Source organism: Styela clava, chromosome 15, assembly GCF_964204865.1.
Source record: "Styela clava chromosome 15, kaStyClav1.hap1.2, whole genome shotgun sequence".
NCBI classification, from domain to species: domain Eukaryota; kingdom Metazoa; phylum Chordata; class Ascidiacea; order Stolidobranchia; family Styelidae; genus Styela; species Styela clava.
The window spans coordinates 15,200,349-15,226,046 of record NC_135264.1 but is presented as its reverse complement, the minus strand read 5'-3'; the positions used below and the strand labels follow the sequence as shown (position 1 = coordinate 15,226,046).

Sequence of the window (25,698 nt, the reverse complement as noted above, 5' to 3'; positions counted from 1 at the left end):
GCGATCGGTTGCTTATTCATCCGTGATTGTTCCCGTCGAGTTGGGCTATTGGGACGCTGACACTCCCCCAAAATAGGCTCTGACACGTCTCCAAAGCAGCTGCAACGACCTGGAACACCCACAAACGACAAAAGAAATATTTATTTAAATTAACTGGATGGGCGCTTTTTCGGACAAACTTAATAACCAAAAAATCATCAATTATATAAACAATATTTGCTACATTTGCCTGCGTTTTTTCTACATTTAAAGTAAGACATGACAGTTAGTTTGAAATAAACCAAAAATATGTGTTAATTATGTAGCTAGGAAATTGTAAGAAGTGTGGGGACTTGCATAGGTATCAGGGACATAACCATAGTTAGGCTGTGAGAACGCTGTCCATAACGTCATTTTACAATTTTAATTTACAGTTAGTTCTCAATATATGTTTGTTGTTTTTTAATCAGTAATTGTTTAAGTATTTCTACTTCGTTCAATATATTTGTGAGGGTCTAAACCAAATATAGTATTAAAACATTTAACGAAATTATTTATCCATTCCCATGTATAACAACATAGCCTATATAATTTGTTAACCCCAAAAATATTTTTGAAGTTAGGTTTAAGGGGCATCTTTATCAGAAATTCGCCCGGCAGCAGAAAAGTTTGACAAGACCCTGTCTACCTCCAGAGCAGTGGAGTCAAGATTACAAAAAACGTTAAGCTCTGACTCCCTGCAATTCCTACTCCTGATTGCTACTCCTACCCGTCCCCTGACAGCTCAAAGGCACAATTCAAATGGAAACATGCCAATTGCCGAAACCACGGACGTGCATGTAATGGCTATATATTTATAGCTGAGAAAGCTGAGTTATTAATACAAATAATTTAGTTAGACCTAATGAGTATAAAATAGTTTGTTTATTCAACATGTCTTAACGTTATATATATTGTTTAACAGATTATGATTTAATGCAAACTATAACGTAACTTAGATTGTTGAAACTGTAAACAGAAATTATGCTCGCACTCTTGCATTGATAATATCGCAGTTTCTAGAGATGATTCTAAAATGAAAAGGGCTGAGGACGGATTACATTCTGATTTTGATTGGATTATATTGTCTACCATCTTGCGAAGAATCCCGGAGAACAAACGAAACAAAATAATTTCAAGTAAGTTAGTAAATAGAAATTATGGCTGGTCATTTGATTCAGAAAATTCATTTTTGAGCAAAAAAAAATTGTTTGTATTCATTACATGAGCGAGCGCAGACAGTGGGCGCGCTGATTGGTTACAAATTTGGCGTCGCCTCCCTATTAATTTAAGTAAATCTTAAGACTTTTTGTAACATGATGTCAATTTTACATTGATGCGTCACGTTTTATCATGAAATGTCTACTTCCAACCCCTTTCCGAAGCCTTGAATCGCAAATTTCGAAGCAAAATTCTATCCCAAACACGAAAAAAATTGTTCGTCTTGGTTATAATGAAAACCCTAAATAAGATATTGGCAATGATTATAGGAGGTATGGAACGGGTTAGTGTTTGACGAAATATTTAAAATTTACATCTTTAACACAACAGTTGCAAAAGGTTAGATTTATCGAGTGTATGTGCCTTATTACACAATTTTCTACTCCCAATACATTGACACTCATTAGGGAAATGACAGAAATAACAAAGTTGAGAAAACCCATTCCGATCTGAAATGGCGAACATTGGTGAACATCATATGCGTTATAGATATGATTATCTCATTTTCTAAGGCAGGGGTCTCAAACTCAATTTACTTGGGGGCCGCTAGGGCAGAGTCTGGATGAGTCCGGGCCGCATCAGGTTTTCGACAATAAAAGCATAGCAACTCGTTTAAATTGTATTCCTTGTGCACTGCAACTTTAACTGTGCATATAAAACACGTCGGGATGCTCCTATGCTCAACCAAAGAAATATTGCATTTTCCAGTTTTTTGAAATGTGTCTGTGCTCATCACCAATCTTTCTGTTTACTGAAACTTCACTTCCAACGACACGTTTAGGGATGTGCGAAATTATGAAATTCCATCTTGTAATAACTGTTGCGCTGATGTTTCAATCAAGCATTTAGCCAATGGACAGTGATGTTTCGCCACATGGGAAACATGGTTACAATGTATCAATTTAAATCTAAGCGTTAGTGATTGTGACGTCAAAAATCATGGAACACTGTTTTCAAATTATTTCAGGAGGTCCCGCGATCGAATATCAGGCCTACATGCAGTGGCGTATCTACGTAGAATGGCGCCCATGGCAAAATTAAAAAATGCGCCCCTCGATCGTTTAATGGAAATTTGTCAGGACTGTTGTTGAAATTGAAATACGAGTTTAAATTATTTCCAATTTGAAATTATATTATTGAAAAATTTTTACGATCTTAACTTTTCGCCCTTTTTACGCCCCGATCCAAACGGCGCCCATGGCATGAGCCATGCCTGCCACACCCTAGATACGCCACTGCCTACATGTATATGCCGCATATTCCTTTCAGGGGATAGACGATAAAATATTTTGTTTTGCCCTACGTGAGAGTTTCCTTTTTTCGGCCACGGAACACTTACACTTTTTATATCTCCTCGCGGAACACCAAAAAATGAAAGGGTTAAATTGATAAAGAAAAACGGTGCAATGTAGCGGTTCCCAATAGTTTCGCCGTGGCGAGTTGCAAATGCGCGACAAACTTTCAGCGTTTCAAAGTAAAACCAGGTAGGGATGGAAGGAGAACGGTTGACCTTTTGTCTTTATTCTTTGGACTTAGGCAACTTGTTTGTCTCTAACAAAACCAAAAGAAGTATACTGTAAATTTGATATGAAATTAACAGTCAAAAAGCTAAACCGACGGTTAACGAAAATGCCACTACTCTAACTTAGTTAGTCCACTTTAGGCCGACAGTGACGCGATTTTAAACGGTCAGTTGGGCAACAACTTCATGATTCTCAGATCGCCACGGCGACAAATTTAGATGTATTTTCGATTCCTTTCCCACGCAACACTAGGGAGATGCTCGCGGAACAATAGTGTTCCGCGGAACACAGTTTGGGAAACGCTGTTATATTAAAGCATTAATCATGCTAACTGAGCTAAGTGACTTGCGGGCCGCACTAACATTAAACTTCAATACAAGGGGCGGGGGCCACAAACTATCATCCCGCGGGCCGCAATTGGCCCGCGGGGCGCGAGTTTGGGACCCCTGCTCTAAGGGGATAACAGAGCAGTTGGATGGGGACATATTGCTGGGCGCATAACTGATTGTGGGGTACTCCTCCATTTGCTCTGTAGACTAACTGGGGGGCATGGGCCTCCGGTTGCGAACCGCTGTTGAAGAAGTTAAAGTGGATTATGACGTTAAATATTTTAAGAAACGTTGAGCTTTTTAAGTTTTCGAGGATTTTCCTGGTTATTATGAGAAAGTAAAATTTGTTGTTGATGTTACAGATTTTGGTTTCAAAACCTTTAACAAAGCATTTGCGAATGAAAATGTTATATTTATCAAATTATGTTATTTCAAACAATTTTCCACTTGTCTTCCACGTAACGTCATAGTGGGAGGACGGAAATGAGTTAAGAAAACTCATTCTAAACTAAAATAATGAACGTTGGTGTGTATACGGGTAGATGTAGGCCTGCAATATACAATTGGTTTGAGTCTTGCGGTTCACACAGGGGTGGGCAAGTTTTTGCGACCTGGAGCCCAAAATGTTGCCTACCTAGACTGGTGGGCAATGTTAGTGTGGCGTAAAAACTTGCATTTTATAAACAATATTTACAGTGTTACAAAAGCAAAAGTGAAAAACAATACGCAACGTGCCAAAACTAAATTTAATTGCAATCTCAACAAATCCCTTGAGCTATTTTTTAGCTAACATATCAAAATTTGGTTTTGGTTCGGTCGTGGCAGCATCAGGGGCGCCAGATGCTCGCTCATTTATTTCTATTAAAAAAAATTTGGGGCAAAGAATCCTGTATGTTAGAGGAGAGAAAAGCAAGCCATGGACATCAGTCTATGATTGGTTAGTCAGTTATTAAAATAAGCTATGTGAGTAGAAGTATGACAATTTTATTTGAAAAATTAAGCCTGAAAAAGCATTGATACAAAATTCGCCAAATTCCAGACAAAATTTGAACTTTTTGAAAAATTTATGTAGTATTGTAAAGTTAACAATTACATAAAACTTGTTTTCATTTAAACTGACTTAAATTTCACTGAATACAAGACTAACGAAAAGCCATCATTTTCTTACTAACAATATAAGCTTATCGTTTCATAGAGCAACTAGACTTTCTAAACAGAGAAGTGTATAGTATAACAATAGCCGAGGAAGTTCCAACTAAATGGGCATTGTGCAATCTGCGTATCCATTTTATACCAATTCCACTTTGACAAACTTTGGGGATATTATCAGTACTTTTCGACTAGGGTAAATGATTCGAGTTGCACATGAGCAATATGATATGACAACACCTCATTTTCTTTGTGTCAGTATACACCAGAACACAAAGGTCAGATCACGTTTCTCAACCGGGTTACTATAAACTTATTTATGCACACACTATAACTACCAAAACTGTAAAAAATGGAGTTTGACTTGCGTATACACTAGCTAGGAATCCATTAAAGATTGAACAAATAAAGTAGTTTTTATGCATAGTGAGCGGGAAATAAAAGTATTCCAAAACAGACTGACGAAATGAGCAATTTCAATAACAAATGGTTGGGACGCCTGGTCAAACAAGTTATATTGAAACGATTATTTTTCTGTACTAACAATTGAATGATAACGCAATAGAACTAATTATTGGCTCACTGAATACAGGGCACCAAAATAATCAAAACCCACAAATATTTTTATTACTTCTATAAAAATGTATTTTAACAGTTATACGTTTAAACTAACGTGTATGATTGTAGCCGAAAGTTTCAGTAATGGTACTCCCGGAGTATGTGAACCAAGATGGCGGACTTCGGGAGCACCCAGTAATCCAGGACGCTTTGCAAAAATTCTATAGAATATGCAATGACTGGGGTCTTTAATTGGGAGGGGGTCACTGTGTAATATTAGAAAAGAGTTAAACTGAAAACAGCACAGAATATTTAATAAATTTTTCAATTACTTTTACGTAAATGAAGTGTGTCCACTTATCATTTATACTTCTGTTTATGTATAAAGTTCCAGTAATTCATGAAATTAGCACAAAAGTTTATTTAATATTATTCTAGAACAGTGGTCGTCAAACTTTTTAAGACGCGACCCCATTTCAAAAATTATGACGTATGATAAGCTTGTGACGCCTAGGTATGGCGAAGAAAAAAAATATTTCAAACCACTAAAAACTAATCACAGTAAAATCTCATTCCCAAAAACTCTATCACACGCTTTAGATTTCATGTTACAATTTAATTATTGCCGTCAAACAATAGCCTTATTATAAAAGATATCACTGTAATTCAGAATACCCAAACTTTCTATGTAGTGCTAGTCAGCTCAGTGTAGAATGCACGCAATAGAATAATGAAAAATATAACAATAATACAACGCCGGACACTCGACGACCCCCGAAATATTCGAGGCGACCCAACTTGGGGTCGCGACCCACACTTTGGTGACCACTGCTCTAGAATATATTATGACCGGTGTTCTTTTGTGGGGGAGGGGGGTCATTCAGTAAAATTAGAATAAATTTTTCTGCCTGAAGAAGTAACGCTGAGAAGTAACGATAACTTACAATTATACAAGGTGGGGCAAAAAACTTCCACGTTTAAAATTGAATTAAAATGAATATGTGGAGTTTTTTGCCCCAGCCGATCAGATAATATTATTCTTCGTGGTACAAAATGGCGGCAAATGCGAAACTATGCAGGGCAAGCGCTATGAAACTCGCGCGACATCTCGCGGGTAACTTTCAAATGTCGAATTTTATTTTGATTTCTCGATATTGACCAACGCCCAAAGTCGCAGTCGGATTTTGGCATATTTTCACAAGAGTAAGCGCTATTCAGAGTTCTAAGGGTCTGGATTAGGAGTCGAAGTTTCAAATATCCTTAGTCGAAGAGTATAGTAAGCAGATGAAAATGATTATTATGCCGAAGCAACTTCCCCATTCGACTATTTAAAACTAATTACATCAATGTGAAAAACTAATCAATATTTAAAATACCGGTCAAAATATGTCACAATCAGTTCAATTTTACTTTACCAAATTCTATTTTCCGAATATATTTTGAAATATTCACCCGACCCCCAGCTCATATATTGGACACGTAGTGGACATAACGATCGTTTCAAAATTTTGTTGTTATTGTTATTATTATTTGTCTCCATCATTTTATTTAAAAAAATCGCTTTTCTCTTCGACTACGGGACCAATTGCTTTGAAATTTTCAGTGAGTAAAGATTGATTTTTTTGCCAGAAGGCTATTGCTTTTATTTATTCCTAAATTTCGCATGAAATCTAATATTTCGTCTAAAATTTCGCTGTATTATTTTATCCATGGGAACACTGGCTGTCCGGTTTGATTCTGTAAATTATTTTCTACGCGAAACTCGGAATTTTTTGTGGGTACCGGTCAAAGCCGCCGTGACGCCGTCAAAGGTAAATACTGCTTCGCTCTGGTTAACGTGTCCATATATTTGAGCACAGCTCTCTTGTTCTGCTAACTAAGGGTTTTGTCCGGCCTCATCTGAACTCATTCAAAGCACTCTTCACCTATAGCCGCCTACTAACGATTCTGGCAACTGAATGTTATCTTTATCTTCAAACGATCGACACGTGCTCACTGAGCAACACACGCAACTTCAACCTCGTGCCTCAATAGAAACAAATTTAAACAACAAAGAAAATGAATGAAAATATTCAAACGGAGAGCAACCACATACGGCTACCTACTCAACCTTAGCTAAGCAATCCGTTCGTACATTAGTTTGTTTAAAGAAGTGGATCAATTAGTCAATTGCAGAAATCGTTTTTACATTTTTTTTATTAACTAGCCACGCACCGTTGGCTCGCAAACATAACATTAGATTGTAGCAATGTGTAATGTAACTATGAAATTTAATTCAAAAATTGCTTGACAATGCTCTCATTTTACGCAACAACTTAGCTAGCAATTTCATCTGATTGTATTCGAAGCAACTTTAACCTCGTACCTTAATTGTAACAAATCATGGAAAAGTTATAAATCTACTATTCAAAAAGGTGAGAAAGCCTGCACCATTGCTTATTCGGTCGTACCAAAGCACCTAATGCGCATCAACAAAATATTTCGGACTTCACGAACTCAGCGAGCTATCTTTCGTAAACACAGATCGATTGCTTGATCGAGGTCGAAGACGCTGAAGCTTGAATATTCGGGGCAATCTACATACCATAAAGGTAGTAACTCGAGGTATTGTATAACTAACGGAGAAAAAGCCCATACGACTGCCTAGTCAGTCTTAGCAAAGCGCCTAATGCGGAACTAAACCCTGTTACGAACACACTGAACCATCCTCTCGTAGACCCAGCTCGAATACTTCTGCATTCAATAGCTGTCTGTGGCCTGCAAATAACCTTTACCTAGACAACGCCCGGTTAACGTCTCCACTGTACGCGTGACTAGTCTTTCGAAACCCTTTATTAACGTCGCCGTCTGGACGGTCCCACGACAGCTTTGCTTGAATGGTATACAATATATATATATACAGGGTTTCCTTAAAGTCCCGTTCACTGTAAATGTTGTTTTTAAAATGTAACTCTTTACGTCATACTTACATGGCCCGCAAGTCTAGATGGGCAAAATTTTTGTCTCTGATCCATCCCGTGCCCACCCCTGATTTAGTGGAATAATTTACGTTTCTCACCATAATTTCACTTCAGTTTAGTAAAACAATGCCTTTAAAAGAAGTAACTTCGAAGTCCAACACAAACAAATTGATCAAAATATTACGGAAAGCAAATGACAGTTTATTATATTGCGTCATATCCATCACATGGCGAACAACGGGCACTCGTTCGGTTACCATATTTGGCATGAGAACAGTTAATAAGTAATTCGTTTCAGACGCATAGACTTACTTAGTGACGGAGGAAGCAAAACCGACCAGCAGGTAATTGAACTACCCTACGACAGCAATGAGTCTGGCAAACCAGATTGCGCAGTAAAATCACCAGCCCTCTATTCACACAAGGAGCGTAGAATTTGTTTACCACTGAGTGAAATAACGAGCCCGGGTTGGGCAATGCACTTTCTAGATCAGAGGGTCCCAACCGGGGGTCGTGGTCCTTCATGGGGACCCCTTTCCATTTACATTCGATCTTTTAAACTGTCCGTTCTTTTCAGTTTCATTGCTTGATGTGGTTATTTCACAGAGAAATTTTAATTTGTTAAGGAGGATTCGTTTGACCCTGATGGAATTCGGAATCTACCCATAAAAATACCGATATAAATAATACTGTAATGACAGCACGGGTACGCGAGTGCCTAAAACCTCCGTAAGTGGGGCACGAGCCATAAACCGGTTGTCTATATATAAAACTCCAAACCTAGTTTAACTGGTCTGTTTAGCTAGGGCCCAGTGGTTCTCAGCCTTTTTCATGTCGCGGCACACTATTGAGCTATTTAAATATTCGTGGCACACCTGTCACAAAACAGGAACATTTCCTACTCTTGATTCCATTTAGCAATATAAAATAATAATAACAAACATAGAAGATCAGATAAGGGAAATTATATTCTTGTTAATAGAACATATACTGTATTTAAAAAGGATGGTTAATAGTTACCGATATGATAACGGTTTTCTTACAATAATGTACACGAGGCCCACTTTTGGAGCACCTCACATTATTGTAAAAGTTGCGCGGCCACACTGGTAATAAGTGACTCGAATACGCTTTGATTTTTCTCGCCCTTCCCCTGGGTGTAGCCCTATTATTATCACAGGTATTCTCACTTTTGCACAACTTAATTCATTTTGTTACAATTTAATAATTCTCCCATTGCCAAAATCATTCAACGGTGTAATTTTCGGCACTAGCGGAAGAAATGAAACAAACCGTATTTCATTACAACAATTAATTATTATCGCTAAAGATACTAAATAGGTTTTTAAAGTTGTTATAAACAATTTTTACCGATGAACGAATCTTTTCACGTTATGAATTTCGTGCAAGGCCCGAGCATAATTTGATTGCAAAGATCGTAGCATTTTCTATGTCGAAACGCTTATTCGACTTTTCAGACCGCATAAGCTATCCGAAAAATAACCGTTTCTGTGTTCGAGATATGAAATAATCGTCAATTCCACCACGCTTACGTGAAGCAGTGCAATTTACTAAATGTAATGAAGGTTTTATTAAGTTTCATCGCATCAGTGTTTGTGCTACCACGCGTTTCGCCTGATTACTGACAGGATTACAGATCGCAACAATGGACAAAATAGAATATGTTATCGGATCGAATAATTCGAATATTTTTAACGAATTGTCGAATATTTCTAATGCACATACATGCTAAGCATTCTAATGCTGGTAAGCTATTTCCGCCCGTCCTCTCTTTTTTTTACTAAGGACTAAGGACTAATTCTTACGCAACATTTGGTTTTATATTCCTGGGAGAACTATGCGTTCATATGGGCGACATATGTTAAAGACGGCTATTAAAGAATGAATTCGAGATTTTATTCTGATTTTTATATTTTACGCCGGTTTTGATCTTTCTTCTCATCGATTGTAAATTAACTGTCCTAATTTTGGGCTAACAATATTATCATTTCTGACGTCGGAATGCGGATATTTATAAAGACGATAGTTGAAGTTCATATGATTTTACTTTCATATTGTGTCTGTTTTATTTTCGTATCAAATGGTGAATAAAAACCCTGCAAAGTCATTGCGTGAATCTTGAATGTTATTTTGAGTTTGAATATTAATTCAATAAATCGGCAATAATGGCAATTCTACTAGTCAAATAATAATTCCCTGGTCAAATTTGGGGGAAATTTCGCACAATAAGTTGTTACCTTGGTTGACATTTTCAATTTCGCGAAACCGAGTTGGCGTGTATTATGCAAAACTTAGAATTAAAACAATACCCAAATACCTGAAATACGACTCCTCAAATTTGTCTTTTCTGTTTGTTAGCAAGAGCCGTGGGGTAATTCTTGTGGAATTCAAGGGATTGTAAATTGGATTCACTTGAAATGAATTAAAAAATGAAATCTCTTTGCGGCACACCAAAATCTTTTTGCGGCACACTAATGTGCCGCGACACCCTGGTTGGGAACCACTGAGCTAGGCCAACCACTGATACAAGGATACATCAATTTCGGAAGAACCGGAAATTTTCAACATTGCCAATTTAGATCTTTTATCTTTTGAAAACTATCAGTATATTTTCATCCAACATCCGATCCTTTTTTCAACAACCAATTTCTCCTTACAAAAGAATTTTCTTGTTTCGGGAGAGAAAAACTACTTTATATCCGTGGTAGTTCTGCTAGTATCGTTTATCCCAACCTATACTGACTTTTGTAAAAACATTTTAAATACAATAAATTTAGAAGACTAGTATTGACCAGAATAACTAACTTTTTTGCCTCATTTTTTCATTGTTTCTAAAGAAAAACGACAAGAGCAATCAAACTGATATTGGTTTATTTTTCATTTATTAGTCTGTTTCAAATAAGACTCTAAAACCCTGGTATTGGTCTCCTTGGGTTGGCTGTTGAGAATAATTTTGCACTAGAAATTATTAACCTCCGACATCGAAGCTCTAGTCTGACCAATTAAAGAGTATTATTAGTATATTACGGTATATCCAAGCTTCGCCTAACAGTTTGCTCGAAACAAGGTTTTAAGCCTGATATGGTCAAACTACGGCCCGCAGGTCCGAATCCGGCCCGTTAGGTAACTCAATTTGGCCTGCCTCATCTTGCCACAACCTAACTAAAACTAAATTTTGATGTTTTAGTTGAAAAAAATAGCTCAAGGAATCTGTTTAGACTGCGATTAAATTTATTGCAAGGCTTACTGTTTTCCACTTTCGCCTTTGTGACACTGTTGATAAAATGGAACTTTTTACGTCACACTTACATGGCCCGCCAGTCTTAGTGGGCAAATTTTCTGGCCCCTGGTCCAAGAAACTTGCCTACCGCCCCTGTTTTAGGCCCTTTAAACAACTGCCTAGTTAAGATGTACTTTTTGAGTGGTTTCAAGCGCAAATATATAGGATGTCTATGAAGTCTCAATACAATTTAAAAACGATTAAATTGTAAGGATGAACTGTTTTAAAATCACAAAGTGAATTCATCGATCCATATATTGTTTTTGCCCCACAGTTGTAATAAATTATCATCACAAAAAATATTTATCACAAAATTATTTGAGGGATAATAACAGGAAAGTTCCATATTTCTAATACCACTGACCCATAGAAAATCACAACAAGTAGTTTAACTACAATACATTAAAATCAATGAGAGCTTAAAGATGTTGCGCAACATATAGACTTGCTATTCTTTATTATTTTATCTTTGATACCCTCTAGTTCTCATAAAATTCTAATTAAATCAAAATCTGGAAACTATAGTTTTCTCGGTTTTCTAAAATCCACGGTTTATATCAAACCTAAAAAACAGTTGTGTCAAGGGCTGGCCATTTCGGATCGAACATTTGAATCCAATAGTAAATTATTTCCATCAAGTCAGACAAAATTTTTTTTATTGAAGCTATATTTTTAAAATGCAATTCTGACATATGACTCTTTTCTACCTAGTGAGTTATTGATGGAAGGTGTTTCTTATTGTGGGTGCGCGCTCAGCTAACTGACTGAGTGTTGTATTTAGTGATTCATGTGTTGAAAATGTCAATTACGGCAGGGGTTTCGACCGGGGGCCCATAGCCCCCCTAAAGAGGCACAGAGCAGTTGAAGAGGGCACAATGCTATGTGCAAAACTGATTTCAATTTTACAAAAAAACCTTCCGTTCTTCCATATTTAAGGGTATTTTACAGCGTGTTTTCACTTTGTTGAGCATGGGTTGTTTGAACCCAATAGGAATCGAAAGCTACCAATAACAATATAAATGCAACTAAAATGTTAAACAGGGAGCCACGAGTGCTAAAAAAACCCGGTTAAAAATCACTGCATTACAATGAATAAAAAGCAAATACAATTACATATCTCCCAAGCATTCAAGATTCAATTCGAAAAAAAAAATTGGATTTGATTCTGAAATGATCAGGTATCCGAAAATGCCCATCACACCTCTTGACATGTACCACGTTACAAACAGTTGAAAATACGATTATTTTTCCTTTTTACCTCCGGTATTCCTGGTTTCACCCTGAAGAAGGTTCTCTATGCAATCACTCGCCGTTGTTAGCATGTAGTATCGAAGATACTCTAGAGTCCAGACCAGTGCTTGATTGGTCACTGAATTCGTTGTGACAATAACTTTGAATGTCAGTTTTTCTCAGAAATTTATGCGTTTCAACTCCCCTGCAACTACCAGAAAAGCTATCCTAAACAAAGACGCGGCACGCGGCTTCAGCCAGTTACTTGTATCTGGCCCTCCTGTAAAGTAGGTTGCTCAACCCTGCTTTAGAAAGCGTCAACACAACTATTCGGAAAACTCGATGGGAAAAACGTCAGCCAACTAAACTAGCATTTGATTGGTCATCCGTGAGTGACGTTGAGTCGGTTCAAGGGGAGTCCCCGGGTACAACGCGAAGCCAGCTATCTCGTGACTTAAATTCAACGGAGTTAACTTACAACGGTAGTTCCTTATTATTAAATTTGAGGCATTTGCTTGAACATTTTGCGGCAAAATAAATTAAAAACAGATTTTTATTTTTGCAGAATTTAAATGTGATACTCTTATTATACACATATCATTTAACAAAATTCCCTTTTCAAAATAATGGTAAATTTTATTGTGGAATTTCGTTTGGCCATTGCCTGCCTTCTTCAGGCATAAATATATAGTAGTACGTCTAATAGTCTCTTAAATACAAGATTAGACCTATATTCCTAAACTTGGTATCATACCGAAATATGGAACACAGTGTTTTTATATACTTCCGACTCTGAACACAACTCTGTTAAGCAACAACTTCTAGGTAAGGCGACGTGTTAGTTTGGAGGGACCGCAATCTATCCGGTTTGAACTGCTTACCCAGTTTATTTCACCTCGGGTTAGTATGCTCCACAGCTTTTCATTTTAGAGGGTGTGTTTCTAAATTTAGAGGGAGGTAGATACTCTGCAATTAGGGATAAAATTATTTGTAAGTTATAGAAATATGTTATGTATTTAACTGATTTATATCCACTGATCCAATTTCTGGATATTCAAATACAATCAATTTAAGTTAGGAACAGAAGTATGGTATCACATTTTAAATGTAGGGAGAGAAGGCGGGTATTCAAAAGTTTGGAAAGGGTGTTCACCCCCATATGTGGGTGTAGGAAAATCACTCTCCATGGATGAGGTGACAGACATGTGATTTGTAACGGAGATTTTTCAACTGCGATACCAAAATACAGTTAATCCTAATGGTTTAACCAGTAAGCCACCCCATCTATATGTTGTGTCAGAAGTATATACTACTATATTTAAGCACTATAATTAAGCCTGATAAGGGCAAACTGCGGCCGCGGGCCAGATCCCACCTGATGCTGCCACAACCAACTAAAAACAAATTTTGGCCCAAAAAATAACTCAAGAAATTTTTGAGATTGCGATTGATTTAGTTTTGGCACGAGGGTTATTGTTTTCCACTTTGCTTTTGTAGCACTGTAAATATTGTTCATAAAATTTATTTTTTTACGTCACACTTACATATTCCTCATGTTAAGGTGGTCCCACTTGATGCTGTCGCATCCAAACTCAAATCAAATTTTGATGTTTTAATTAAATAAGGAATTTGTTGAGATTGCGATTAAATTCAGTTTTGGCAGAGGCTCATTGTTCTCCACTTTTGATTTTGCAACACTGTAAATATTGTTAATAAACTAACTTTTTACGTTACTCCAACTTACATGGGCCGCCAATCTAGGTGGGCCCAAATTTTGGCCCCTGGCCCAAAAACCTTGCCCACTTCTGGCTTATAGTATTATTACAAACACCTTGCATATGTGCTAATATGCAATTTGTCCATAAATCAGCGATATTATTTATATTTTTTCAAACAACATAAATGTGCTATCTATCGTTATGTTCAATACCTATGTTTGTCCAGTGACTTAATCATTAACTTTTCCTTTTCAACAGTTTATAAGTTAAATAAGAAATACAAAAACAATGAAAATTTTAAACAAAATATCAAACTGGAGATTACCAAAGACGTCGACGTCCTTACACTCATCGTGAATAATTCACTAACAACATACTTGGAAAAAAATAATCAAAGTGTTGCGGTGGTTAGCACAACGAGGTCAGCCGTCTTGTCGGCGAACGGCTACCGGAGTATAACCAAGCTCATTATATGATTGTACCACCTCATTCTCCGCTGCCTCAGGATAAATCATATCCTTTATCAAATGGAGATATAAAGTATGAAGAATACTGGATTACGGAAAGGGATATATTTAAAATAAAAGCTACAGCTGACAGGGCGGAGAAATTGTGTAGAAATTGTGAAAAATGTAATCATATCAACTTCGTGATTTGACCGGTCTTTGGATAGAAGAATTACGAGAATTACGAGAGAAATACTGTATTTATGGGGGTAAGTTTACCGATACCGTAAGATACCGTGTTCATTACAATTAGTCAACTGGTTTGGATACCAATATCACTTTATGGAGAGCTCAAGTATTGCTTTATAATATAATTGAGAAGTTATCTTGCCAATGCGCCAATCTCGTATAAATAAAAAATAAAACGCTAAGGTAAATAAGAAAGATACAACTCAGCTTTTCAACACCAGCGAGGTCTGCTTGGGCACTTGGTTATAACTAGGGCTGGGCATTTTCGAATACCTGATGATTTCAGAATCGAACCGAATAATTTTTCCGAATCGAATCGAATCTCGAATACTTGGAAGGTATGAAATTGTATGTAACTTCCTTATTATTTTAAGTCCTCCAGACACATAGATTACTGAAAACATAGAATACATCACTGACAATAAAAAAACACGTTTTCATCAATACCTCAATACAGAAAAGAGTCATATGTCAGAATTGTGTTGAAAAAATATGGCTTCAATAAAAAAAAATTGAGAAATTTACTTCGACCATTGGCGGAAAGAGTAAAACAAGATGGCGGCGATTCGAAAATTTGCTCTTAACCGATTCGAATAATTTACAATTCGATTCGAAATGCCCAGCCCTAGTTATAACACAAGAGAGCAGCGCTCAAATATATGGACACGTGGACCAGAGCGAAGCAGTCCTTACCTTTGACGTTACCGATACCGTACACTCAAAAAACCTCCGATTTTACAGTCGCAACAATTTTCGCAGTCAACCGTCACGCTTGACGGATTAAAAACCGTGGTCCCATAATTAAAAAGAAATACAGTGCAATTCTGGATGAAATATTAGATCTCATTAGATTCATAGAAAATTTAGGAATAAATAAAAGTAATAGCCTTCTGGCAAAAAAAATCAATCTTTAACCACTGAAACTTTCAAAGCAATTGGTCCAGTATTCGAAGAGAAAAGCGATTTTAAAATGATGAAGACGAAAATTAACAAGAACAACAACAAAATATTAAAACGATCGATATGTCCACTAAACGTATCCAATAAGCCAAGGTCGAATAAAATAAGTCCATATGAAACAAATACATGTTTATAAGCGATGCTTGTTTCGTCGCGCGATTCAGCCGTCTAATTCATTTTCCTCTCCCGAAGCGAAAATCCTGTCATTTTAGTATAATTAGCAACAAATATAAACATATAAGTATGGTAATGTTAAAAAAAAATAAACCGATGGTCCCTACCTATCCCGCAGCTATTTATGCTTTTTGATTTTGACTTACAGATGTATCCCCAATCTTCTTTCTGATCTGCCCACAGAAACTTCATTCAAAAGGGTTGGAATAGCCGGTGCCAACTCTCCTTATCTGGCGTTTAGTTTTGCTTGTCGCTTCCATGCTCGAGTGCATTTCCTGGTAAACAAATGACGAATTACAGTTGCCAAATGTGACTACACTTGGAAACTATATAAGCAATTAAGTTATTTTTTCGCAGATTATTTTTTCAATACCCTCGTGACCGCATTTTTTCAGTCTTAAGTATCGAGGCGAGTAATAGGGCCATTACTAATTTTTATTTCAATTTTGATATTTTCTTGATCATGTAACTACATCGCAGTCTTGAACTGCTAAAGCACATGTCGCTGAACCACGCAGTAGCCCTAAATTGCTGTAATACCGTATTGAAATAAATACCCTATAAATTGAAATAAAATGACTCGTTCTTAACTCACCATCAGTGGGACCTAGGTTAGTGTTTCCGCTTCAGACTCTGATGTTTGCGGTCGACTTGCATCGCGACACGGGTTTAGGAACCTCTATCTGTCTACCCAACAATGGCTACTTGACCCTTACCTGGCCCATTCCCGCCCCCAATAATATTTTTGTTTCTTTTTTTGCCGACCATTAGGATGTTAAGTAAAAATCATCACATACGCCAGTAAGGCAGTATGACGCAAAAATAGCGGAATTGACAACCAAGACAAATATAACGGTACATTCAAAAATAAATAATGATTCCCACCTTTTCAGTTATTCCATTCCATTTGAATTCCAGCTGTAGTCACGGGTTCGTTTGCGAACATCTTACAAAAAGTTTATTCAAAAGGACGAAACGCCAGGGCATCGGCACCCTTGATCATGTGTTCATCACGAATCATCACGAATAATGTGTTTTGTTGGTATTATGGTTTTCACGCTTGGTTACGCTCAAGGTGATTACGAAACATAGTTGACAACAATCGTCAGATATTTCTCGCTGATTGTTTCCTCGTGTTTTTGTTAGTAATATCAATGAGAGCCGCTTCTTGCTTTAATGTGCCTTAGACCAACAATAATACTTGCCTGTCCCTAATATTATATTTATCTAGTGCAGTGGTCGGCAACCTACGGCCCGCGGACCGGATCCGGCCCGCGGAGTACTATAATCCGGCCCGCGACGTCTCACTGAATTATAGTAACAAAACGGGGGGTTTGACGATTATATTCTATACATAACAAAATTTATTGTAAGATAAGTGCAGACTAGATTATATTATAATCTAACAAGTACAAAATTCACAGTTACTCGTTTATTGAGCAAATAATTTAATTATAATTAGACAAATGGTACGAAAACGCAGGAAAGTTGATTCTAAACGCAAATGGTTCGAATGAGGAAATAAATCTATATTCTATTCGAGAGATGTATCACTGCTTCATTTTATTATAAAAAGTATCATCCGTTCGGTTTTCAACTTTCTAGAAATATGTGCGGCCCGTCAATGTCTTGCAACCTTTAATTTTGGCCCGTGACCGACAAAAGGTTGCCGACCCCTGTTCTAGTGCTATGGAGTCGAAGTGAGTTCACAATCGACTTTGGGTTAAAAATGGCTCCCGACTTCACCATGATCAAATATTCGTTCCCTACTCCAGATCCGAACTTCCAAAATTTTGAATCAAGCTTTGATGCAAGTCAGAAATCGATTGGGTGCTCCCGTAGGATATGTACCAAGATGACGCACAACCTGAGCATAGTATGTGTACCAGGTTAGGGTTATCAGGTTGTGCGTCATCTGGGTACACATACTACGGGAGCGCCATCGATTGTTCTGTTGAACATTTTGTTTTGAATTGGATTATCAACATTAAAAGTGCAATTTCTGACTTCATTGAGAACATGTCAAACTCCAACCCCACAGGCCTGACAAATAAACCCATACATCTATAATAACAGATCAGATTGTAACAATATTATTCATATTTATTGCAGGACGTCAGAGAATGCTACATCTTCAAAACTTTCTAGCGCAACAAGATGGGAGGAACATTCAGAAAATAGGCCTGCGCGAAAAGAATCGCCTTTTCTGTGAGATTTTCAACACCTTCAGTGGGAACAGATACTGGTAGCTGCTGGCCAGTTACGCTTTTCTCCCCCACTGAGTCTATGCATTTGTGACAAATAACTGCCTAACTAATCCCATACCCAACATGGACTGGTAAACGGACGAGAGGCTATGTGGTACGCTATATTATAATAGAATAAATATGACATCTTATTCTAACTTCAAGCAGTATTGCACTCAGCACAATACGAGGACCACAAAGAAATAATAATAACTTAAAGGCCGAATCGAAATCCATGAACATCTACCATACATCACACAAGCTTGAGACCCGAAAGTTTATCATCCTGTTTTCACTCCTATATATTGACTCATTATCACAATGCTTTCAAGCTTTAAGCCCGGTTTGAGATTATGCCAGCATGTTTGCATTTATATTCATGTATTATCACTATGCTTACAAGCTGAAAGCCTGGTTAGACAGTATCTCATCGTGTTTCTCAGTTATATTTGGCGCTCCAGCCAGAAGTGTGTGCACCGATATGGAGGTAACTAACTTTGTTCGTCTACTTTACATTAAGTTGTGTAAAGGGACGGAAGCCCATGAGAAGGGGGTATATTCATTTGGCTAACACAGACAGTCCCCGAACTCGTAACAAAACTAAAACAAGGAAAATCAGAATACAATTATGACCTAACCCCAATCTGGTACACATACTACGGGAGTACCCTTTTGACAACACCTTTTACTTCTATACGCTTTAAACTCTGCATAAGAATCTTTTTGTTAACTATTAAATATTTTATCGTCTTTAATGCTGATGAGCGAGTCAAAATGAAATTAGTTTTGGTAACTTTTCCGAATTTTCGTCCTGCTTATTTGGTCTTGTGTGTTGTACGATTGCGGAGTTTGAAATAAATTATCTTTCTATCTACCTTTTAAATTATGATGACATATCAAAATCTACTTTGATTCCCTCCCGAACCCAGTAAAATTGTGTGTTCAGTTTTTATTACTCTCAATTTTGCATGGTATTTTTACTGTCTGAAGAAATAACTTAACAATGAATATCTGAAACTGACTTCCAAACAATAGTCGTAAATTATGTTCTGCATTTTTATTTAATCAGTATGTTATAATACATGATGAAAGCTTTTTATGAAATCATGCGATAACTATATTTTATTGATCTAAAATCTAATAAAACTAAAATCTCACGAAACTTCAATTTATTCAGATTTATCTCTTAGAAATTTTTAAAATTTTGTGAAATAATTTCAATAGTATTTTTTTAGTACAACTCTCACTAAAAATCTATATAATCATTGATACTACATAATATAGAAAATGTCGGTTGAAACTTACTTAAAATTTATGAATCAAAATCTTTCTTGATTTAAGAAATATATCAATTCGTAAAATTTTAATCGGTTCAAAGTGTTTTAATAAGGTTGTCTATTATCTGCTGAGTTATCAGATTTTTATTTTTTGTGTGTTGAAAATTCAGAATAAAATGTACTGCAATGTCCAAATCGTCATTATTTTATTTTTGGTTATCAGATTAGCTTATTTATGGCATCATCACTCCAGGAGGTTGAGGTTGATCAACCGGTTGAGCAGCCATAATCTCAGGTCCTGGCATAGGGGCGTCTACAATAACAGGAGGTGGTGCCAGAATCTCGATTCCTCCAAGATCCACTGGAGGGCCCATATTTTTCTCTCCGTTTGGCTCATCACAGCTAGTACGGAGTTGACCACTTCTACTCTTTAAATCAGATGCTCCATATGATCTTGTAAAACAGTGCCGGATCGACATAGGTACCACATGATGGACACGGGATTTTCTGAGCATGGGGTTCGATGAGGACATAACTGGGTCATAATAATTGTAGAGCTCCATTATCTGCTCGTCAGTCAAAGGTTTGGACCACATGTCCAAAGATGAAACAAGTCCCTTCCAGTTACCTGTAATGGAAAAGTAAACTGTTTAATTTCCATTTTAAATGGTTTTTAAATTATTCCTCATCATTTAATTATATTAAGTTTTTTTTTGTCTAAAATTCTAAATTTTGTCATGTTTAACAAAGAACATTTAGAAATCGATGTATATTCAATGTAACTATCAGTAGGGCTTATGCGAGACTAACTCCCAATCCTTCCTCAATGCCTTTGCGCTGGTGAATCTGTATGCATATATTACAAGGATGCTGTAGCAGGAATAAAAATCCCATACTATGCAATTCAAAAGTCCTGCTGCATACTAATACAAATGTATTTCTGTAATGTTTCGTCTGACGTTCATTCACTGTTTGGTCGCAATTAATGTTAGAATTTAATTTCAAACAAATTTATTTATCGCCGTATTCAAACCGCCAGATTGCTCTTCTCTAGTCCTTTCTGTAAACTGCTTGTCTGAGGAAGTCTGATTTTAATCGGACAAAACGTTACAGAAATAAACTTGTGTTAGTATGCAGCAGGACTCTATTAAATTGCATAGTATATTCAATGAGTTTGAAAAATTTAAGGGTGCTCCTGAAGTATGCGAACCAAGATGGCGGACATCAGAACGTAACATGGGTAACAGGCTAGGGTTAGGCGATAATTTTTTTCCAATTTTCCTTATTTTAGTCCTATTATCAGTTCGAAGACTAGCCAAGAGCCTCCCGTAGTATTTATACCTAAAATCATGGCCTAACCCTAACCTAGTAGACATATTACATTCCGATGTCCGCCATCTTGGTTCGCATACTTCGGGAGCCCCAATTTAAGTAAACAAGAAGAACAGGAACGACTTTAAACGCCGGGCCATCACGCCCACAAAAAAATAAATCGAACCTCTATTTCTCCCTCCTCCAATGTGAGATCTTCCTATCTTGAGTGTGATATCAGATATCATCGGTTGGTTAGTTCGCTCACTGTGATAAGAAAACAATTGACACTTATGATGAGGCTATATAAATCTGAGTTACTTAACCAGAGGTTCAAGAACTATTTTTGGGGATATCAAAAGGTTGAATCAATGAGTTGGTTTAAAAAATACATTGTCAATGCTTATGTATTATTTGCTTATTATTTGCTAATGCAATACTAATTTGATTCAATATTTAGGTGCATCTGAATTAAATAACTGGTTAACTAACCCTGCACAGACTGGTAACAGACCGTGGTTCGCCACATGATTAAGTCGTCTTATCAGCGTACCCAACATCGGGTTAAATATGTAAATCCTATTTTAGCGTCAGATAGAAGAAATTAAAAATAAAACTTTGGATTTGCTATTTATACATGAGGATAATATTATTTTCCACAAACTATTGATATACATGAATTAATTTGTAGAAAATTACTAAATTTCATGTTTGTAAAATTTTGCACAATTTTTGACTCTAGTGTGAAATTGGGTAAATTCAGAAAAAAGGGACGCAAACTCAATAATGAGACTGCTTAATAATTATATGGCAAACTACAGCCTCACTTTATGCGAAGCATTTTGTGATACGCTAACAGTTAGACAAAGTTTTTGGAATCGTCTCCTAAATTTTTTGTCAAACTTCCTAATCGCTTATCAACTACTTACTTCCTAGTGCTCTTTCCCATCTTGATTCCATTGATAAACAAATCGGCACTTTTTTCTCCATTCAATCTTGCCGTTATCAAAGTCCATTCGTTTAGTCGGATATCGTAAGTATAGATGGATCGGACCATGTACTCATATCCATTAAGTCTTATCTTGAGCCAATATTGATCAACTCTGAAAAGATAAAACAAGATAAAGATTAGATAAGGGAGTAATTCAGATAATGCACTTATATTCTCAACATAGCACTGATAATCATTTACTTTTATGAAGGAGGCTACCGGTGCTGTGTTGTAGTGCAATCGCGAGTGTGTTGGGTGAGCGAACACATATCACTTTTGACAACATTTTTTAATCTAAAATCTGTATGTTTTAAACCTTACTTAGAGTTTTGTTTGCTTTCCCGATTCTGAAATCAGTTTTATTAATTTTGTTTCCATCATGTATTTTATCGTCTTTTATGCTGATTATGGAGTCAAAATAAACTTCTTATTCTTAGATATGGTGATTAAATGTGTCTAGACCCCTATTTGCGAGGTTATAGGTCATCCGTGCCTCGAGTCATGTCCGAAGTTGAGCTAATGACTGAGTTACGTCTCACTGGCTGTTAGTCGATAATGATCCAAGTCATCTCAATAAAATCACTTCGAATCTTCAACGAATGAGTTCAACTCAAGTTGTATCAGTGACTTGAGTCTCCTAAACACTGCTTTCTAAAGCTTAGTAAGACAAAGGGAGTCGGTCCCAACCAGGGGTGTGCAAGAAGCGGTCCGTAGGCTTCAACCTGCCCTGTCAAGTCTTCAGTCCCTTGTCAACACTAAGATATTTTCCCATCAAGTATAAAATTGTAATCCGACAGTTTATGTTTGAATAGCCGTTCACATGAATGAAAATATATAATGTTTTTTGTTCTTGTTACTGCGTAAAATCTTGCTCCTACCGTTTTGCCCGGTATTTATTACTGTAAGGCCTTGCTTTTCCCGCTAAAATTTTTGTGTGGGCCAGCTAGATGTCTGAAGTTTCTTGAATGGCCCAATGACAAAAAATGTTGCACAGTCCCGGTCTAAACCAAATACAAAACCCAAATTCTATGAAATCAAGAGATATAGCAGTAGAATATGAATTACCTTGGTCGTTTTGCAAATATAACAGTTGGCTTCGTTCCTTTTCGTCCTGCAAATGAGTATACAACATAAAATTTTGGCTTGTTGAGCTCAGTTGGATAAACTAAGATTGAAATAGTAAATCCTTCGCTGCCAGAAAGCATTTTTTCAAAATAGTCTGTCTTTCCACATTCAATGTACTGGTTGACTCCATTGAAAAGAGTTCCTGAAAAAGATTTGGTTTGATGAATAGAATTTCAGAAGAGGAAAACAGATAAGACGACTTCATATTGTAAATAACAATTTATCGCTTGTTAGCAGTTTGGGATACCTTATACAAAACAGCTAACAAGTTTAACCAACATAACTTTTCCAGAACGAAGGAGAGTGGAGAATTCAATGAAAGCTCTCGATAAACGAGTATTGAATTGAAGAAATCCATTGCTACTGGACCCCACAGATCAAAAAAGTAACCCAAGGTTGGTGGTGTGGCACACCGTACTGAGCGCTAGGAATATGCTCGTCACCGCACCTCTGATTACTCTGCGTGGGTACCACAAAAGTTCAAATCTTGTGTGGATAATTATGTGCGAGAGGAGTGCTAGACTCAGCCATAGGCTGGTTTACAAAAACGCTTGGTTACGGCTTCCTCCACCATCAAATCCATGCATATGAAACAAATAACTAGGGTAACCAGTTTCGCATGGACTGGAACAAAACAAGAGGCTGAGGTTTGCTATATGCGTCTTATCAGCTTCTTGGAAATTCCTTCCTCCATTTTAAGTCTTGCGACCATTGATATTTATAAGCGTACTTCACCACCATAATTCTATACGATAAGACAGGTAAAAATGGCAAACAAACTTACCTGGAAGACCCATATATTTTTGTGAGTTTTCGGCATCATTTGGTGCAGCACATTTTGAATCGTTGGGATATTTCATCATCATTTTGTAGATATGGGAACCGGTGTCATAGTAGAGACCATCAATGAAATCTGTAAATAAAATATTTTTCGAGGTTTACATCATTTTTTATTAAACCTTGTATCAAAGCTAAAAGAGACTAGTGGAGGATTTCTCAATAGAGCAGGTGGTTACAGCTTTCTCCCACTCATCCATATTCATATATCTGGAATAACAAGACGAGAGATTGCGGTTTATTGCCTTATTAACGTACCTCTACTTTGGCAAAAATAATGATATTGAAGTCTATGCAATGGCACTCATTATGAGATTGAAAACTCCAATCAATGGGGAAGCTGTCAAGATAGAACAGTCACCAAAATAAAGACTTGGCGGTGCAGCGCATGGTACTAATCGTTACCAAAACATTCTCCATTGCACATCTGATTATCTTGTGTGGGTTAAAAAATTCGAATCCAATGCAGGTTTTTTATACGCAAGAGGATTTCCGAACTACAAATGGCTGTTGGGTGGTTCAGGTAAATGCTGGTCGGTTATGTCTTTCTCCACCATTAAGTCCATGCATGGACTGGCAGCCATGATTAAATCGCCTTATCGGCTATCGTCTCCCCAAAGGAAAATATGTAAATCCTATCTCATACTTATTAGTCAAGGACTTGAGGTTGTCATGGTTATTTCTGGCAATGTTGGCTTGCACGACAATAGTATGGGGAAGGCCAGTTTGCGCAATATCAAAAACGCTATTTCGATCACATAAAAATTGAAAGACTACGGGGTTATCGAAATAGTTAACAAAGTATTCGTGCCAGATACTTGGTAAGTGAATCGCGGATGTAAGTTAGTTATCCAGAAGCAAAGCTTAAGGTTTCTACATTCAAAAACATACAACACACATACCTGGACAAGGGAATTTCATATTTCGACAATATGATTTTCCGATAAATTCTCGAGCAATCGGCTTCGGTTTAGATTTTGCTAAAAATGAAAATAAAAATATAAAAATGTGGCAACTACAAAAATATTTGAAATATAAAACTAGGGCCACACCGGGAAAGATTTCAGTAACCAGTAGTTTATTTTTTCACCTTATTGAATATGCACTTCGTTTATGCAGAATGTATAAACTGGCAATTTATTATACTTCAATCTCAGCTTGGTTTTAAACTTGTTTAGGGTATAAATACGACACATTTCCTAAACTGGTGACTCGATAAAAAACTCAAAAATACTATTCCAGTCTGAAAGTACATTTGAAAAATTTGGCAGCTGTTATACGGGCAAAAGTCATAAAGTCTTGAAATTTTTCAAATTGCAAAGGAGTTTGTCACTACAATATATAATTTGTTGGTCTCTCACTACAGATGTATTGAATAAAGTAAAATAACTCAAATAAACACTTAATTAAATAGAACGAACCTGATTAAGATATATTGAGAACTGACTTCAAAACAGAATTGAAATTGAAAAAAGACTTTATGAACACCTTGTACTTCAGTGTCTGCTTGATTAGAGACTTGGTCTGAGTGAAAATACTGATAAGAAAGCTTTCTACTTACGTGGGCATCCAATACATTTTTCTCCACACGTTGCACAGACATTGCCACCTTCTTCTTCTGGGGGTGCGTACATAGCTGTTGCTTTTTTAGCTGTAAATAAAAACAAAGTCGATAAAAATAAAATGACAATTGGAAAATTTGGAAAAGAAAGCGTTAGAAATACGGTTCCTGTAGGGATAATCATGTGCAAGAGAATTGCTCCCCTGGGATAAATATGTGAATCCTATGATTTTAATTGATTTAAGGTCAAAATACAAACCTGGCTCATAATAATCCATGACTTCTATTAGTTGTGGTTTGACTCCAGTTACCTCAGCATAACGACGAAGCTTTAATAACATACAGATGGTTCGGCCTTTAGGGAGCTGTGAGAATAAGATGGATTTAATCGTTAATTAGGGCTCAACGCTAGTTCAGTGAAGTGCTAGACCTAACATGGGCAAACTACCGCCCACAGGCCAAATCTGGCACAGTGAGTGATTCAATCTGTTCCACCTGATGATGCTTGTGTGCT

General features: G+C 36.8%; 1 protein-coding gene and 2 long non-coding RNA genes across 11 annotated transcripts in view; 1 reads left to right on the top strand and 2 right to left on the bottom strand.

Moving 5' to 3' along the window:
- Positions 1–955: 955 nt before the first annotated feature.
- On the top strand, positions 956–18,885 carry LOC144411759 (uncharacterized). The gene is made up of 3 exons (XR_013468865.1): positions 956–1,157; positions 14,266–14,722; positions 17,949–18,885. It is a non-coding gene; the product is annotated as an uncharacterized LOC144411759 (long non-coding RNA).
- Positions 15,803–16,916, bottom strand: LOC144411913 (uncharacterized). The gene is made up of 3 exons (XR_013469017.1): positions 16,722–16,916; positions 15,983–16,111; positions 15,803–15,862 (listed from the first exon to the last, which is right to left on the bottom strand). It is a non-coding gene; the product is annotated as an uncharacterized LOC144411913 (long non-coding RNA).
- A 593-nt stretch (positions 18,886–19,478) lies between the features above and the next one.
- The window catches only part of LOC120334398 (CD109 antigen-like), a 48,882-nt gene continuing 42,662 nt past the window's right edge, over positions 19,479–25,698 (bottom strand). For all 9 annotated transcript variants that reach the window (XM_078109341.1, XM_078109342.1, XM_078109339.1 and 6 more), the window contains exons 31-38: positions 25,444–25,549; positions 25,185–25,274; positions 24,526–24,603; positions 23,571–23,699; positions 22,727–22,928; positions 21,600–21,773; positions 20,858–20,937; positions 19,479–19,987 (exon numbers count right to left, since the gene is read on the bottom strand). In XM_078109341.1, coding sequence (XP_077965467.1) covers positions 19,593–19,987; positions 20,858–20,937; positions 21,600–21,773; positions 22,727–22,928; positions 23,571–23,699; positions 24,526–24,603; positions 25,185–25,274; positions 25,444–25,549 — 1,254 coding nt within the window. In that variant the 3' untranslated portion in view covers positions 19,479–19,592. The remainder of the gene's footprint in view (positions 19,988–20,857; positions 20,938–21,599; positions 21,774–22,726; positions 22,929–23,570; positions 23,700–24,525; positions 24,604–25,184; positions 25,275–25,443; positions 25,550–25,698) is intronic.